The sequence below is a fragment of the Lagopus leucura genome, unplaced genomic scaffold, assembly GCF_019238085.1.
Source record: "Lagopus leucura isolate 7727_CA_CO unplaced genomic scaffold, USGS_WTPT01 Super-Scaffold_100024, whole genome shotgun sequence".
Lineage (NCBI taxonomy): Eukaryota > Metazoa > Chordata > Aves > Galliformes > Phasianidae > Lagopus > Lagopus leucura.
The window spans coordinates 6,204,848-6,218,276 of NW_024962276.1; the positions used below are offsets into that span (position 1 = coordinate 6,204,848).

Sequence of the window (13,429 nt, forward strand, 5' to 3'; positions counted from 1 at the left end):
GGGTGGTGCTGGCTTACAAAGCCAGCCTTAAGGCATGGTTTTCTTTGGGCGCCTGTGGACTCTGCCCTGGGAGGGTTTTGCCTCACTGTGCCGCCCTGGAGCACTGCCTGCAGTGCTGGGCTCAAGGCCAAGCAAGTCGGTGCCGCCCCAGCTTCCCAGCCTGGCCGTGCTGTCCTGCAGGCACGTACCCGGCCCTTGCTGTGGTGTCTCTATGCTGGAAGGGATGTGTCCTCATGAGATGCTGGGGCTGGGGGATGAAGGGCTCTGAGCCATGCTGACTGCTGGCTGAGCTGGGCTCCTTGCTGTGTTGCACAGGGCGAGCGAGATGCTGGCAAAGGGCTGGAGATGCGGAAGCTGGTGCTCTCCGGCTTCCTGGCCAGCGAGGAGATCTACATCAACCAGCTGGAGGCACTCCTGTTGGTGAGCACAGCCGGGCCCCCTCCCCAAGGGGATCACCAGAAGGGATGTGGGGTGGGGACCCTCCTTCCTGGGCAGCCCTTGCCAGCCTGCCCAGCACAGAAGTGTCTGTAGCCCTGCTTCCTCCCATGGCCACATTGGCCCTCGCAGCGGAGATGCAGTTGCATAACATGAGGATCACTGCTGCTGGGATGGGCAAGTCTGAGGATGCAGGAAGAGGGAGCAGACCCTGCAGTTACTGCCCCTCTTGCTGGGGACCAGGGCTGTCCCAGAGCTGTCCCCATTGTTGGGCTGGTGGAGTCCTTGGGGCCCAGCTCTCAGACGCTCTCCCTTCTCCTTTGGCAGCCCATGAAGCCGCTGAAGGCCACAGCCACTACATCACAGCCCGTCCTCACCCTGCAGCAGATTGAAACCATTTTCTACAAGATCCAGGACATCTACGAAATCCACAAGGAGTTCTATGACAACCTGTGCCCCAAGGTGCAGCAGTGGGACAGCAACATCACCATGGGCCACCTCTTCCAGAAGCTGGTATGCTCCTTGCTCGGCTGGGTCATCCACATCCCCTTCTGCTTGAGGGACAGACTGAGGTGGTTTATGGCCTTGCCTGGCTTCTGGGGGTGCAAGGGGCACTGTAGGCACCTGGCTGACCCCACTCCCCCCCCTGCTCACAGGCCAGCCAGCTCGGGGTGTACAAGGCCTTTGTGGATAACTACAAAATTGCTCTGGAAACAGCTGAGAAGTGCAGCCATAGCAATAACCAGTTCCAGAAGATCTCTGAGGTGAGTGGAGCTGGGGTCATGCTATGGGGTTGGAGTGTGTGTCGTGGGGTGGGGAAGGGAACTTTGTTCCCACAGCTGTGCTGACCACACGTACCCTATAGAGAGTTTCCCCCTGCCCTGGGGACTTTTGGGTACTATGTGTCTAGCAGAACCACCTCTTGCTGCGTGGGGTGGTGGTGCTCACAGGGTGTTGTTCTGAATCCTGCAGGCTTTGCCCCCCCAGTTTGGGACCCCTCAGTGGGACCAGCACTATGATACTGCTTTGGGGAGACCCTGGGGAATGGCTGGATCCAGCCCTAGCTAGTAGCACCCCGTGCTTATGACAAGGCCCCATGAGGCTGGGGGAGAGTCTTGGTGCAGAGCCTCCCAACCGTGACAAATCCCTGCCCCAGCCCCGCTTTGCTGCCCTTTCCCTCCCTAGGAACTGAAGGTGAAAGGCCCCAAGGACTCGAAGGAGAGCCACACGTCCGTCACCATGGAGGGTATGGCATGCGAGGGGCGGGCGTGGGAAGGGGGCTGCAGCCTTTTGTCTGCGGGTGCATTACCAAGCAGCTCCCAGCAGCGGAGCCCTTTTGCGTTCCCATGCGCAGCGCTGGCACTGAGTAGGGGGGGACGCCCCTCGCGAGGACGTTGGGGGCGTGCAGCAGCCCCCCACCCCCTCCTCCTGCGCTGGGAGCTGTGCTGGGGGCCGATGCCGTGGCGCAGCAGCTGGGCTGAGCTGCTGAGGGGAGGCAGGGATGGCTGCGCAGACAAGGGGCTGCCATGGAAATCCTCGTTATCATCCGGCTTTGCTGTAACTGCACCTACGGTGAGGGCTGGTGGGGGCTGTGGTGCGGGGGGAGCGTTTCACCTGCTGAGGGGCCGACATCTTTGCGGGACGGTGGTGGCTTTGTGCTCTGCAACCTGGAGTTGGGCTCTTCTTTGTTCTGGGCTCTGTCGAACCGCTTGGCTCTGGCAGCGTGGCCACGCGCTCACCTGGCCCATGGAGCTCGTGTTGGTTGTGGGGACGGGGAGAGAGCTGCTCAACGGGGCTCTGCGCAGAGGTTGCGATGGGGAAGGGTCCTCTTTTTGCTCGCTGGATGCTGTGAGCATCTTGAGGCTGTGACGCCCTTCTTGGCTCAGTGCCTCTCTGCTTGCTGTCATCCAGCCCCTGGGGACCGCGGTGATAGGGACGGTGCTGGAGAGGGGGTTGGTGCTGTGCCGGATCAGCCCCTCCTGGGGACGCGTTGGGCTCCCAGGTGCTTTGTGTGTTTCCCGTAGCGATGGCAGCAGGAGGCTGCGTCCTCCCTGTATGCAAGGCGGGGCAACACGCTGAGCGTCCCCTCCCTCCTGGCTCTCACTGAGCGCTGCGGGAACTCCAGCTTTCCGAGGTGTGGGAAGTGGCTGCCGTGGGGGACAGTCCCGTGTCCTCTCTCAGACAGAGGGGCCCTTCCCTTGTCTCCTGGGGCTGTCAGACAGCACCAGCACCCTCCTCCAGGCTCCTTGGGAGCTTCTCCATGACTCACAGTGCGGTGTGGGGTCAGCACGTTTCCCTCTTCCTCTCCCGGTTGCAGCGCTTCCCCACTGGGGCTCTGCAATTTGAAGAAGTGATCCAAGTCACCGGGAAAATCCAGATGCCTCAGTCTGGGTATAAATAGCTCAGAGGGATGTGCAAGCAACCAGCTGTAGGGTGCTGGGACCCAGCACCACAAGGGGATGATGAGAAGGAAGGTCCTGCTGCTGGGGCTGAAGGGAGCCGCAGAGCATCTCATTGGGTGGGTGAGCGGGGCTGGGGCAGGAGCTGCACGGGACCCAGCATGGAGCAAAAAGGGAAACTAAGAAAGATTCTGGCTGTGAGGAGCTGAGCTCCCCCAGGCAGTACCAACTGACACCTTGTGTCTCCCACAGCACTGCTGTACAAACCCATTGATCGTGTCACCCGGAGCACCCTTGTTCTGCACGTGAGTGTGATGCCAGTACTGGGGCGGGAAGGGATGAGGTGACCTGTGATGGCTGTGTCCCCCAGCTGGACCAGCCGTGTCCTGCTGCTGCCTGGGGAGCGCTGTGGGGGGCAACCCAAGCTTACTCCATCCTCACCCCATCCAGGACCTTCTCAAGCACACCCCGTCTGACCACCCCGACTACCCACTGCTGCAGGACGCCCTCCGCATCTCACAGAACTTCCTCTCCAGCATCAATGAGGACATCGATCCCCGGAGGACAGCAGTCACCACTCCCAAGGGGGAGGTGAGACAGGCAGGGGGGTGGTTAAGCCCTGGCCCTTGCTGCTTGCTGGCATCCTACTGACATTCAGGGAGACAGAATGGTACCCAGGGGACGTGGACCTATGGGATGAAACATGGGGAGGGACAGGGGTGTCTGTGTGTGCCACCCTGTGCTCTTTTCCCTCTCTGACACCCACCCTGCTCCCTGCAGACCCGGCAGCTCATCAAGGATGGCTTCTTGGTGGAGCTGTCAGAGGGCTCGCGGAAGCTGCGGCACGTCTTCCTCTTCACCGATGTGCTACTCTGCGCCAAGCTGAAGAAGACAGCTGTGGGGTAAGAAGGGCACTGGGGTTTGGAGGGAGATGGGCTGGATGCTTCAGCCTCCTGTGGGATCCAGTAGGGCTGGGTGGATCTCTCAGTGCTCACACCTCGGCTGCAGGAAGCACCAGCAGTACGACTGTAAGTGGTACGTGCCCCTGGCCGACCTGGTGTTCCCCTCGCCGGAGGAGTCGGAGCACTGCCCTCAGGTGCACGTCATCCCCGACCACGAGCTGGAGGACATGAAAATGAAGATCTCAGCCATCAAGAGTGAGGTGCAGAAGGAGGTGAGAGGAGAGCATGGGGTGCCTATGAAGTGCCAGGATATCCCCATCCTGGGATGGGACACTGAGGTTCTGGGGACACCGATGAAATCTTGCCTGCCTGTCCTTGACTGACTCAGCCTCTGTGTCCTCTCCCTGCCTGCAGAAAGCCAACAAAGGGCAGAGTCGTGCCATTGAGCGCCTCAAGAAGAAGATGTTTGAGAATGAGTTCTGGCTGCTCCTCAACTCGCCAGCCATTCCCTTCCGCATCCACAACCGCAACGGAAAGGTAAGCAGGGCTGCAGGTGAGAGGACTGGGCTGTACTGGCCAAGGAGGGACAAGTCAGCCCTGCAGCATTGCCTTCTATCTTCCAGAGCTACTTGTTCCTGCTGTCCTCTGACTACGAGAGGTCTGAATGGAGGGAGGCCATTCAGAAACTGCAGAAAAAAGGTAATTCTTGTCCTGTTGAGGCCCCCATGTGTCGTCTTTTCTCCAGAATGCTGGGATGGGTTGGTCCCATGGGATTGCAGCCACTGCCATCCAGTCCCTGGGGCCAGTGCTGGCCATGTCCCTCTGAAGCTCCTCTGCTGTCCTCTTGCAGACCTCCAAGCCTTTGTGCTGAGCTCAGTGGAGCTGCAGGTGCTGACAGGGTCCTGCTTCAAGCTACGCACTGTCCATAACATCCCGGTCACCAGCAATAAGGATGGTGAGTGACGACCGGGCTGGTGGCCCTTCTTTGCATGGTGGTGTCAGTGAGGAGGACATGCTGTGTCCCTGGCCTGGTGTGAGGTCCCTGCTGCGGTGGTCCTGGCTGTGCATGGGGACGTGTCCCCAGCAGGTGGCACTGCGGGAGCACAGCTGGGCTCCTGGATGCAGCACTCCCAGTTGTGACATGGGGCTGGCTTTGGGGTGGGAGCATCCCCCCAGCATCGGGATGCCCAGTGGAGCTATTGATGGGGAGGGGAGGGGTCGATGCTTGGCTTTCCCCAGACCTCTGAGACAGCCCTGCAGAGGACTGGGGACACTGGAGTGTCATCCGGGGGCTGGATGGTAAAAACCAGAGCCCTAACGCATCCCCCTGTCTTGCAGACGATGAGTCCCCTGGGCTCTATGGGTTCCTGCACGTCATTGTCCACTCTGCCAAGGGCTTCAAGCAGTCAGCCAGTAAGTGTGAGCACCTGTCCTCGTGTGCAGGGACTGGGGAGGGAGCTCGGTCCTGCACGTGGCCCTGCTCTGTCCCAGTGTGCCATGGTTTGGCAGTGAGTACACGCATTTCTGGATGCTCAGCCTTGTCTCTTCCCCCAGACCTGTACTGCACACTGGAGGTGGATTCCTTCGGCTATTTTGTCAGCAAAGCCAAGACCAGGGTTTTCCGGGACACAACAGAGCCGCAGTGGAATGAGGTGAGAGTAGGTTGTGGGATGTGGGGAAAAGACCATGCTCACCTTCCAGCCCAGGCTTTGAAGCTGACTTGAGTGCTGGTTCTGAGCCATCCTCTCTCCTGTCCCCAGGAGTTTGAGATTGAACTGGAAGGCTCCCAGTCCCTGCGCATCCTCTGCTATGAGAAATGTTACGACAAGACCAAGCTCAACAAGGACAACAATGAAATCGTGGACAAGATCATGGGCAAAGGGCAGATCCAGGTATGTGCTGGGGCATTCGGGCGTCTTCTCACCCTCTTGGGGCTGGTCTGCTGGTGTGTATCTGGCCTTTGGGTGATGATCCCTGCGTGCAATAGCCTTAGCAGAGGCACAGAGCACAAAGGGATCCTGGGGAGGTGGCAAAGCCCATGACTGCCCTGAAGGTTGCATCCAACTCTTCCCCGGTGGCAGAGGGCTGCAGGAATGGGGCTGCTCTGTCCAAGATGGGGCTGTGAGCTGGGTGCCTGCTTGCCCCAAGGAGGGCTCTGAGCATGCTGCCCCACATCTCCCACGCCAGCACAGCCGTCCCACTCCGCCGGCCACGGCTGTCCCCCTCTGCCACCATCTGCCTCGCCTGCGCCTCCATCAGCTGCTGTTATGGCAACGGGTGTTTCCAAGGCAACAGCTGAGCTGCCTCTGATTGGAGGTTACCAGGCAGGGAGGATGGAGGCCTTGGATGCCCTGAGATGCTCCCAGGTGAGCAGTAGCCGGACAACAGGGAATGCTCACCTTGTTTCGTGGCAGGAGCCCTGCTCTGACTGCCTTCCCTGCTATGCTGGGGACAGCGTTGTTCTGGGGACATATCTCTTCAACCTGTGCTTCTAAGTGCCCGTCATGGCTGTCTGCTCCATGGGAAAGTAGCTGAGGGCAGGTCCCTGGGGAGGGAGGAAGGAGCATGGAAACATTGCTGAGATGGAGGCACCAAGTGGGGTCAGCACCAGACTGGGTGCAAGATGGGAGATGAGGCTCGGCTGGGCTCATTCATACCCAAAATTGCCCATCTGTTGCCCTCCTTGGCACAGGGCACGGGTGATGTGGGGTCAAGCAGTGTGCAAGAGGCCGGGGAAGGGGCTCAGCGCTTCGCAGGGCTCAGCCCAGCTGCACTCTCTGAAATAGCCCGTGTCAACAAACATGAGTCACGCTGAGAGATGCGGGGATCAAGATGGGGACAGCACAGCTTGTCTCTGCTATGCAAAAGTCCTGGAGGAAGAAAGGGAGAGATAATAGGCCTCAGGGCTGCTTGCCCTAAGGAAGAATTGGCTGGATGCAGTGGTGTCTCTGACACTGGGACAGGGGTGTCCAACCATCACCCGGCCCCATTGCTCTGGGCAGGGCTGGCTGCAAAAGGACCAGAAAGGTTACAGACTGGGAATGGAATGGAGCAGGTATGGCCAGGACAGGCACTGCTGTTTGCGGGTACCTGCATTGTTGCATCCTTACTCTGTGCTTTGAGCTGCTAAGGCAGGGGTGCTGCCTAGGATAGCTCTTATTTGGTCTCCGAGATGGTGTTGGTTCTAGTTGGCAGTGAGGAGCAGAAGGCACTGGGCTGAGGTTGGCAAGGGGCTGGGCAGTGGGTGCATCAGGAGGGGTCAGAGCCTTGAGGGGCAGCCAGGGGTCATGGGGCAGGAGGGAGCAGCCCCTTCTTGGCTGTATGGCTGCATTTTGGGGCAGGGGGAAGAGATGCAGCTTTGGAAGCGGAGGCTGTGTTGTCATGGGCACAGTGCCTGCAGTTCCTGCAGTTCACCCCCTGGCTAGCCCCCCTGGTGCAGAGCTGGCAGAGGCTCCACCGGGGGAGATCTGTGGTGTTGGGGCTCTACTGGCTCTGTAGGGACTCACGAGATGCTCTAGGGGCTGGATTCTTCCTGGTGCTGAGCCCCATGGGGACAAGGGACTGTGCAAGTCCCCACACTATCACTTTGCTCTGTCCTTGTGTGCCATGAGGAGCCGTGGTGATGCTCCAGGGCAGCACACCCCATCTCCATTCTCTGCCCCACTTTGTCCCCTCCTCACTCCCCCAGCAGTGGAGGTGACGAGGTCCAGGAAGGGATGGGGCGGTGCAGAGCGATCCCTGTTCCCCAGAGCTTGGCAGGGCAATCCTCAAAGCACCAACCCCGTGCCTCTTGCCAGGCCCAGCCCGGCTGCTCAGGGAGCTGGGAATGCTCCGGCGCTGTGTCCCCAGCCGTGTCAGGCAAGGCTGCGCAACCCTCCTGAGCAGCACGGCGGGCGGCAGGGCGGGAGTTAACGCGTGGGGGACGCCGGGGGGGCTGCTTTGAGTCACTTCCTCGCAGTGGGAGGGAGGCTTTGGGGCTGCCGAGCCGCTTCTCGCCAGCCTGGCTCACACCCTGAAGATGAGCCCAGCCTGCTGCTGCCTGAGCTGGGCTGTCCCCGGCCATCGCTGAGCTCCGTGCCCCAGCAGTGGGAATGCCAGTGCTATCCTAACCCCCACCTGGGCCATCCTTGGGTCCTCCAACCTCTCCTCTCGCGTCCGCGGAGCCGAAGCGGTGGTGATGACCGACGTGTTGGTGCAGCCGGACAGTGGCCCCAATCCTGGGGGGGAGCACCTGGAGCCGGGTGCAGAGGAGCCCGATGGCAAACGGCCCCCCACCACTGGCGCCCGCCTCTGGGGCCGGGTGCGCAGCAAGCTGCTGCGACAGAAGGTGCGGGGGGACCGGGAGGAGGTGAGGGGCACCCGGATGGCTTTCCCATGCTGTGGCTTTTGGCTGAGGGGGGTTGTGGCTGTGGGGGTGCCTCGCTACCCGCTTGCTTTGGGGAGATGGTTCTGCATGCTCTGTTTGGATGCTTTGGGAGCTTTTAGAAGTAGCTGCCTTCTCAGTGTTTGTTTTCTTCTTTTCCTTCTTCCCTGGGGGATGCTGAGCTGCTTTGTGCTGCGCTGGTTGGGATGTGCTTGGGGTGTAACACCCCATGAGTGGCCGGGAGGAAACACAGCACCTCAGTGTGCTGCACTCCCCCATGGGGGGTAGGTGCTGCCTGGCTTGCAGCCCCCCTACCCTAACCCTCGCTCTGATGCTGCGTTGCAGCTGCGTTGCAGCCCCATCAGTGCTGTCTGTCTTTGGGATATGATGATGTACAGGGGGGACAGCACCATCTCAGGCTGTCCTGTGTGACACCAGGGGCTTTATTCCTGCGCTGGCTCGGAGCGTTGGTGGACAGGAGCTGCCCTGGCACGTGTGGGTTCAGTTTGTCAACAGCACAGGGGGCTCAGTGGCAGCAGGGCTGGCTGTGACGCAGCAGCATTAACCTCGATTTTGTGCAGCCGCCACTCCCGGGGATTAAGGGGCGGCAGGGCTGTGCAGGGGGGCTGTTGCTGGGTCAAAAGCCGAGCGGTTGTGCTTCCCATTGCTGCGGGGCAGATGGGAAAGCAGAGGCTGTGTCACCATGAGCTGTCCTGCTAAGGAGTTCGGCTACAGCAAGTCCGTGTGCAGGGTCCTGGTGTGCAGAGAGCACGTCCTGCATCCTGCTGGATGGGGCTGTGAATTGCTGCTTTGGACTGTGCTTTGCTTTGGGCTAGCATAGGGGCTGCTGTGCTGCAATGGCACAGCTCTGGCACTGCCAGCTCTGTGGGCAAGGAGTTGGTTGGGGAATCTAGAGCAACTTCGGCTCACTGGGCTGCTCCTGGAGGCCAGGCTGGGTGCCCTCAGATACCAAAATGATGTGGAATGGCCCCAACTGCAGCAACTCTGCTGGGATTTCACTTCCAGAGTGACACAGGGTGACGCCACGTTGGTGAGTCACTGCAGTGCTCAGAATGGCTTCACCCCAGGCTGAGGCATCGAGTGACCTCATGGATGAGGCACAAGAAGGGATGTGCCCGGCAGCATCTCAGCTCCTGGGGCCACTGCACGGGTCTCCCTGCCACCAGCAGTGAACGCAGCCTCTGTGCTGGCCTCAGCATGGACTTGTCACAGCCCTGTCCTTGTGGGCAGGAGGGACTTGTCCCACAGAGACACCTGTGACCCATTTGCCTGGCTGCAGGGCGATGCATGCATCCAGCTCAGCACAAAGCTTGTGCACAGCACCTGGCATCTGGGACTGCAGTGTATCACCTGCACCATCCTCTCTGTCAGCTTGGGGACATTTCTGGGTTGTGCTGGATTGAGGCAGCTCCCTTTGGTGCAGGAGAAGGAGTTGGTGATGGTGACAGTTGCTGAGGCTGGGTGTTTGCCAGCGTTGCATGGGCAGATGCTCACATTCATCCCATGTGTGGGGACTAGGCTGTCCAAGACACTGCCCTGTGGGGATGTGGGTAGGCTTTGGGGAGCACAGGGGCCAGTCCTGAGCCCACAGGGGCCAGCCCCAGCTGCAGGGCAGCTTGGTGACTCCATCTGGGCCATCTCCATTGTGGGGCAGTGATGGAAGCAGGGGGCTGTAGTGTGGCAGGTGGCCTCAGGAACGTGACATGCTCAGGGTAAGGTCTGCAGCACTGGCAGCGTCCAACCTGGCTTTTATTATGGCTCTGTTCAGAGCCTGCTAAAGCCCTTCCAGATGTGCACTGCCAGGGCCATCAGAGCCAGGGGGACCCATGGGATGGGGCTGGGGCAGATGTGTGTGTTGTTTTCAATTAATCTCGTGCTGCAGAGTGCGGAGCCCCATGGCTTCTGACCTGGCTGGGCAGTGAATGGCTTCACTTGTCACTGTTGGGGCTGCAGTGACAAGCCAGCCCCTGTGCCGTTGCCATACAGGAGATGTGGGAAAGGGGTGAAAGCCCCTTGCATGTGTCCAAGGGTACCTGGCCAGAACTGTGGTGCTACTGTGCAGGGGGCTGTGGCAGGCATGTTGTGGCACTGTGGTGGAGGGGACATAAGGGAGATGGAGCTGCAGGGCTGGGGCTGGCCACGGTCCAGCTGAAGTCTCATGATCTTTGTGTCCAAACCTACTGTAGAGCCCCATGGGAGCCCAGAGTAGCTGCAGCCTTTTTTCTCCTTCTCCTCCTCCTCACTGTTCCCAGCAGCCACAGTACTGGGTCTGAGCAGGGAGCCAGGGCAACTTATTGTCTTGGTGTGCAAGAGGGGACATGAGGGACCCCAGCATCCCTCAGCACAACATGCAGTGGCTTCATGAGCACCCAGAAGATGTGGCAGGGGAATGACAGCTCAGTGGCTGGAGCTCTGGCCATCTTGATACTTGCCTCGAGCATCTCCCAAGCCATCAGCTGCCAGAGGAAACTCCAACGTCCTTGAGGAGTGACCTCACGCGTGTGGCATGAGCCTCGCCTGGCAGCTGCACACACATGGCTCTGGGACCCCCGCCAGGTCCACGTCCCGTCCCCTTCCCCAAGGGGACATTAGTGCCGGGCGCTGCCCTGCTGCCTGCCCTGTGCATTACAGGGATCGATGGGGATAGATCGATGCTACCAGCTGGGGACCAAAAAGCCCCAAAAGGCCATTGGAGTGAGAGCTGGCTGCTGCGGCAGAGCCCCATGCCCTCAAGTGGGAGCAGCCCCCCTGATCCCAGTCCCCATCCCTGTGGGAAGGCGAGCTGGTGGCAGCCTTCTTCACCCCTGCTGTCATGTCTCCAGGGATGAGATCCCTGATCTCCATTCTTTTGGGTCCAGAGTCAGCACTGTCACCTCTGCCCCAGTCCCGCATCACTGGGGATTGGGGACACCTCTGTGCCACCTCGCTGCCACCCGTGTCAAGGCCTTGGGAACACCAGAACCTCGCTGCGGCCCAGGGGAGGCATCACCGAGTCCCCTGCTAGCCCGAAAGCCTGAAATAGCAGAGCCTGTCATTCCCAGGGGTTATAAATAGCCCTGGCTATTGGGAGATGTTGTTTTTTTCTGCATGGAAAATGCTGCCCTAGTTCTGTTCCGTCAATCTGCTTCCAGAAATAGTCCCGATTCTTGGAAATTTCTTGCCTCTGGGGTGTGTGTTCAGCTGGGGGCTCAGGGGGGACTGATCCCACGTGGGTTCAGCACCCAACCCAAGGGACCCCGGATTGTCCCCTTTTTGTCCAACACCACCTGCGGTTTGGGGGGGGGTGGCAGCAGGTGGGGACTCAAGGACCCTCCTGTGCTATTTCTCCCCACAGCTGGACCCGCAGGCTGTGCAGACCAAGAACTGGCACATGGACGTGATTGAGATGAATGGGGTAAGCGGGACCCAAACCCCCTTCCTTGGGGTGGGATCGTTGGTTCCTCCCCAAGGGGAGCTGCCAGCTGAGGTCCAGGCTGTGGGATACAGAGATGACAACCGGGGCATCTCCTGCAGATCAAGGTGGAGTTCTCCATGAAGTTCACGAGCAGAGACATGAGCCTCAAAAGGACCCCATCTAAAAAGCAGACCGGAGTCTTCGGGGTCAAAATCAGCGTTGTGACAAAGTGTGTGTGGGGCTGTGGGTGGCTGCTGTCCCGCTTCCTGTGGGATCTGGGAACATGGGGCTGGTGGAGTCCAGCAATTACTGCTTACACCTCTCCTTTCTGAGCCAGGCGCGAGCGCTCCAAGGTGCCTTACATTGTGCGCCAGTGCATCGAGGAGGTGGAGAAGAGAGGCATTGAGGAGGTCGGCATCTACAGGATCTCCGGTGTCGCCACGGACATCCAGGCACTGAAGGCTGTCTTTGATGCGAGTGAGTGACTGCTCTGTCCATCTGCAGGCATCAGGCACCCTTCCAGCCCTCAGTCCTGCAGGCTCGGGGTCTGCGAATTGTGTGGGTGGGTGCATGGGGTCTGAGCCCCCAGAAGGGAGCCCTGCAACCCCTGACCTATTTTTGGTAGTGCTTATGTTATGGCTGTGCTCTGCCTCCATGCCTGGCCGGCTCCCAGGGAGACACTGAGTCAGGGTAAGGTTGCAGATGGATTTGCAAAATTGTTCCGCGTTCCATTGCCCAGCAGGCGGGGACCACTCAGCTGTGCCCAGCCCTGGCGTGGCCAAACAATCCATTCCCAACAGCAGCAGGAGGGTCAAAAGTTGGATTAATGCTCACACTGGTGCACGTCCTCCCTGTGGGGTGGTCACATCCACAGGGACCCATGCTGTCTCTTGGAGTGCCATGGGGCTGGGGACCCAGCTGTGCTGCCCCATTATTGGGCACTGGGGAGATACAGGTGTTGGCAAACAGGAAGCATCACATGTGGCTCTGCTCTGTGGCCAGATAACAAGGACATCCTGGTGATGTTGAGTGACATGGACATCAACGCCATCGCCGGCACGCTCAAGCTGTATTTCCGGGAGCTGCCTGAGCCCCTCCTCACTGACAGACTGTACCCTGCCTTTATGGAGGGCATTGGTAAGGCCTTGGGGATGAGAAGGGGTCTGGCCACGCTGCTTTTCCCCACCATCCCGCTCATGCAAGGCTGGATGCCCTGTCCTGAGCTCTCTCTCCTTGCCCCCAGCCCTCTCAGATCCTGCTGCCAAGGAGAACTGCATGATGCACCTTCTCCGCTCACTGCCTGACCCCAACCTCATCACTTTCCTCTTCCTGCTGGAGCACTTGAAAAGGTAACAGCTTGGCGGTGCGGGGCAGGGAGGGCAGCTCAGCCTTTGGCAACTCAGCCTCAGCTCTTGGCTGCCTCAACCTGTGTGCAGCTGCTGGGATGAGATCTCTGTGGCCTCAGCAGAGGGAGGGGAATCAATTTGGAACCATGCAGTGCCCTCTTAGAAAACAGCACTGCTTCCCTTCCCATCAATCCAGGGGCAAAGCACATTGTGCTAATCCCCATAACGTGTCTGCAGGGGTCTTCAGCTCCGCAGAGCCATCCTGAAGCTGCATGCAGCACCTTATGCTGCTGTAGTTGCATCCCAGCATGGCAGAGGCTGGAGCTCCTGCGCCGGCTCCCTCTGGGGCAGGGAGAGCTCTTCTGAGACTGGGGAAGGGCAGCAATGGTGGACACGCAGCTGTCAGCAGAGCCTGGACACAGTGTGCTGTGAGCTTGGGAATGGGACTGGCAGCTCGTGTTACTCACATCAGGAACTGTTTTTCTCTGGTTTGGCTAAAAGCAAACAGAAAAAGTGATTGCTGCTGGGGGTGGGGAAGGAAAATCCATTTCCATCCCAAGAATTGGGCA

At 59.7% G+C, this 13,429-nt stretch overlaps 1 protein-coding gene across 4 annotated transcripts in view; it reads left to right on the plus strand.

The window, feature by feature from the left end:
* Window positions 1-13,429, plus strand: part of ABR (ABR activator of RhoGEF and GTPase) — a 29,840-nt gene that overhangs the window by 13,889 nt on the left and 2,522 nt on the right. For 3 of the 4 annotated variants that reach the window (XM_042879532.1, XM_042879533.1, XM_042879534.1), the window contains 19 exons: window positions 316-420; window positions 763-948; window positions 1,092-1,199; window positions 1,621-1,681; window positions 3,087-3,139; window positions 3,285-3,425; window positions 3,615-3,736; window positions 3,843-4,008; window positions 4,151-4,273; window positions 4,360-4,435; window positions 4,587-4,691; window positions 5,075-5,149; window positions 5,291-5,388; window positions 5,497-5,628; window positions 11,455-11,514; window positions 11,634-11,743; window positions 11,852-11,991; window positions 12,517-12,651; window positions 12,758-12,863. In XM_042879532.1, the coding sequence (XP_042735466.1) occupies window positions 316-420; window positions 763-948; window positions 1,092-1,199; window positions 1,621-1,681; window positions 3,087-3,139; window positions 3,285-3,425; window positions 3,615-3,736; window positions 3,843-4,008; window positions 4,151-4,273; window positions 4,360-4,435; window positions 4,587-4,691; window positions 5,075-5,149; window positions 5,291-5,388; window positions 5,497-5,628; window positions 11,455-11,514; window positions 11,634-11,743; window positions 11,852-11,991; window positions 12,517-12,651; window positions 12,758-12,863 (2,102 nt within the window). Of the gene's footprint in view, window positions 1-315; window positions 421-762; window positions 949-1,091; window positions 1,200-1,620; window positions 1,682-3,086; window positions 3,140-3,284; window positions 3,426-3,614; window positions 3,737-3,842; window positions 4,009-4,150; window positions 4,274-4,359; window positions 4,436-4,586; window positions 4,692-5,074; window positions 5,150-5,290; window positions 5,389-5,496; window positions 5,629-7,700; window positions 8,064-11,454; window positions 11,515-11,633; window positions 11,744-11,851; window positions 11,992-12,516; window positions 12,652-12,757; window positions 12,864-13,429 lie in introns of those variants that run through there. The other variant, XM_042879535.1, reaches the window with a different exon arrangement.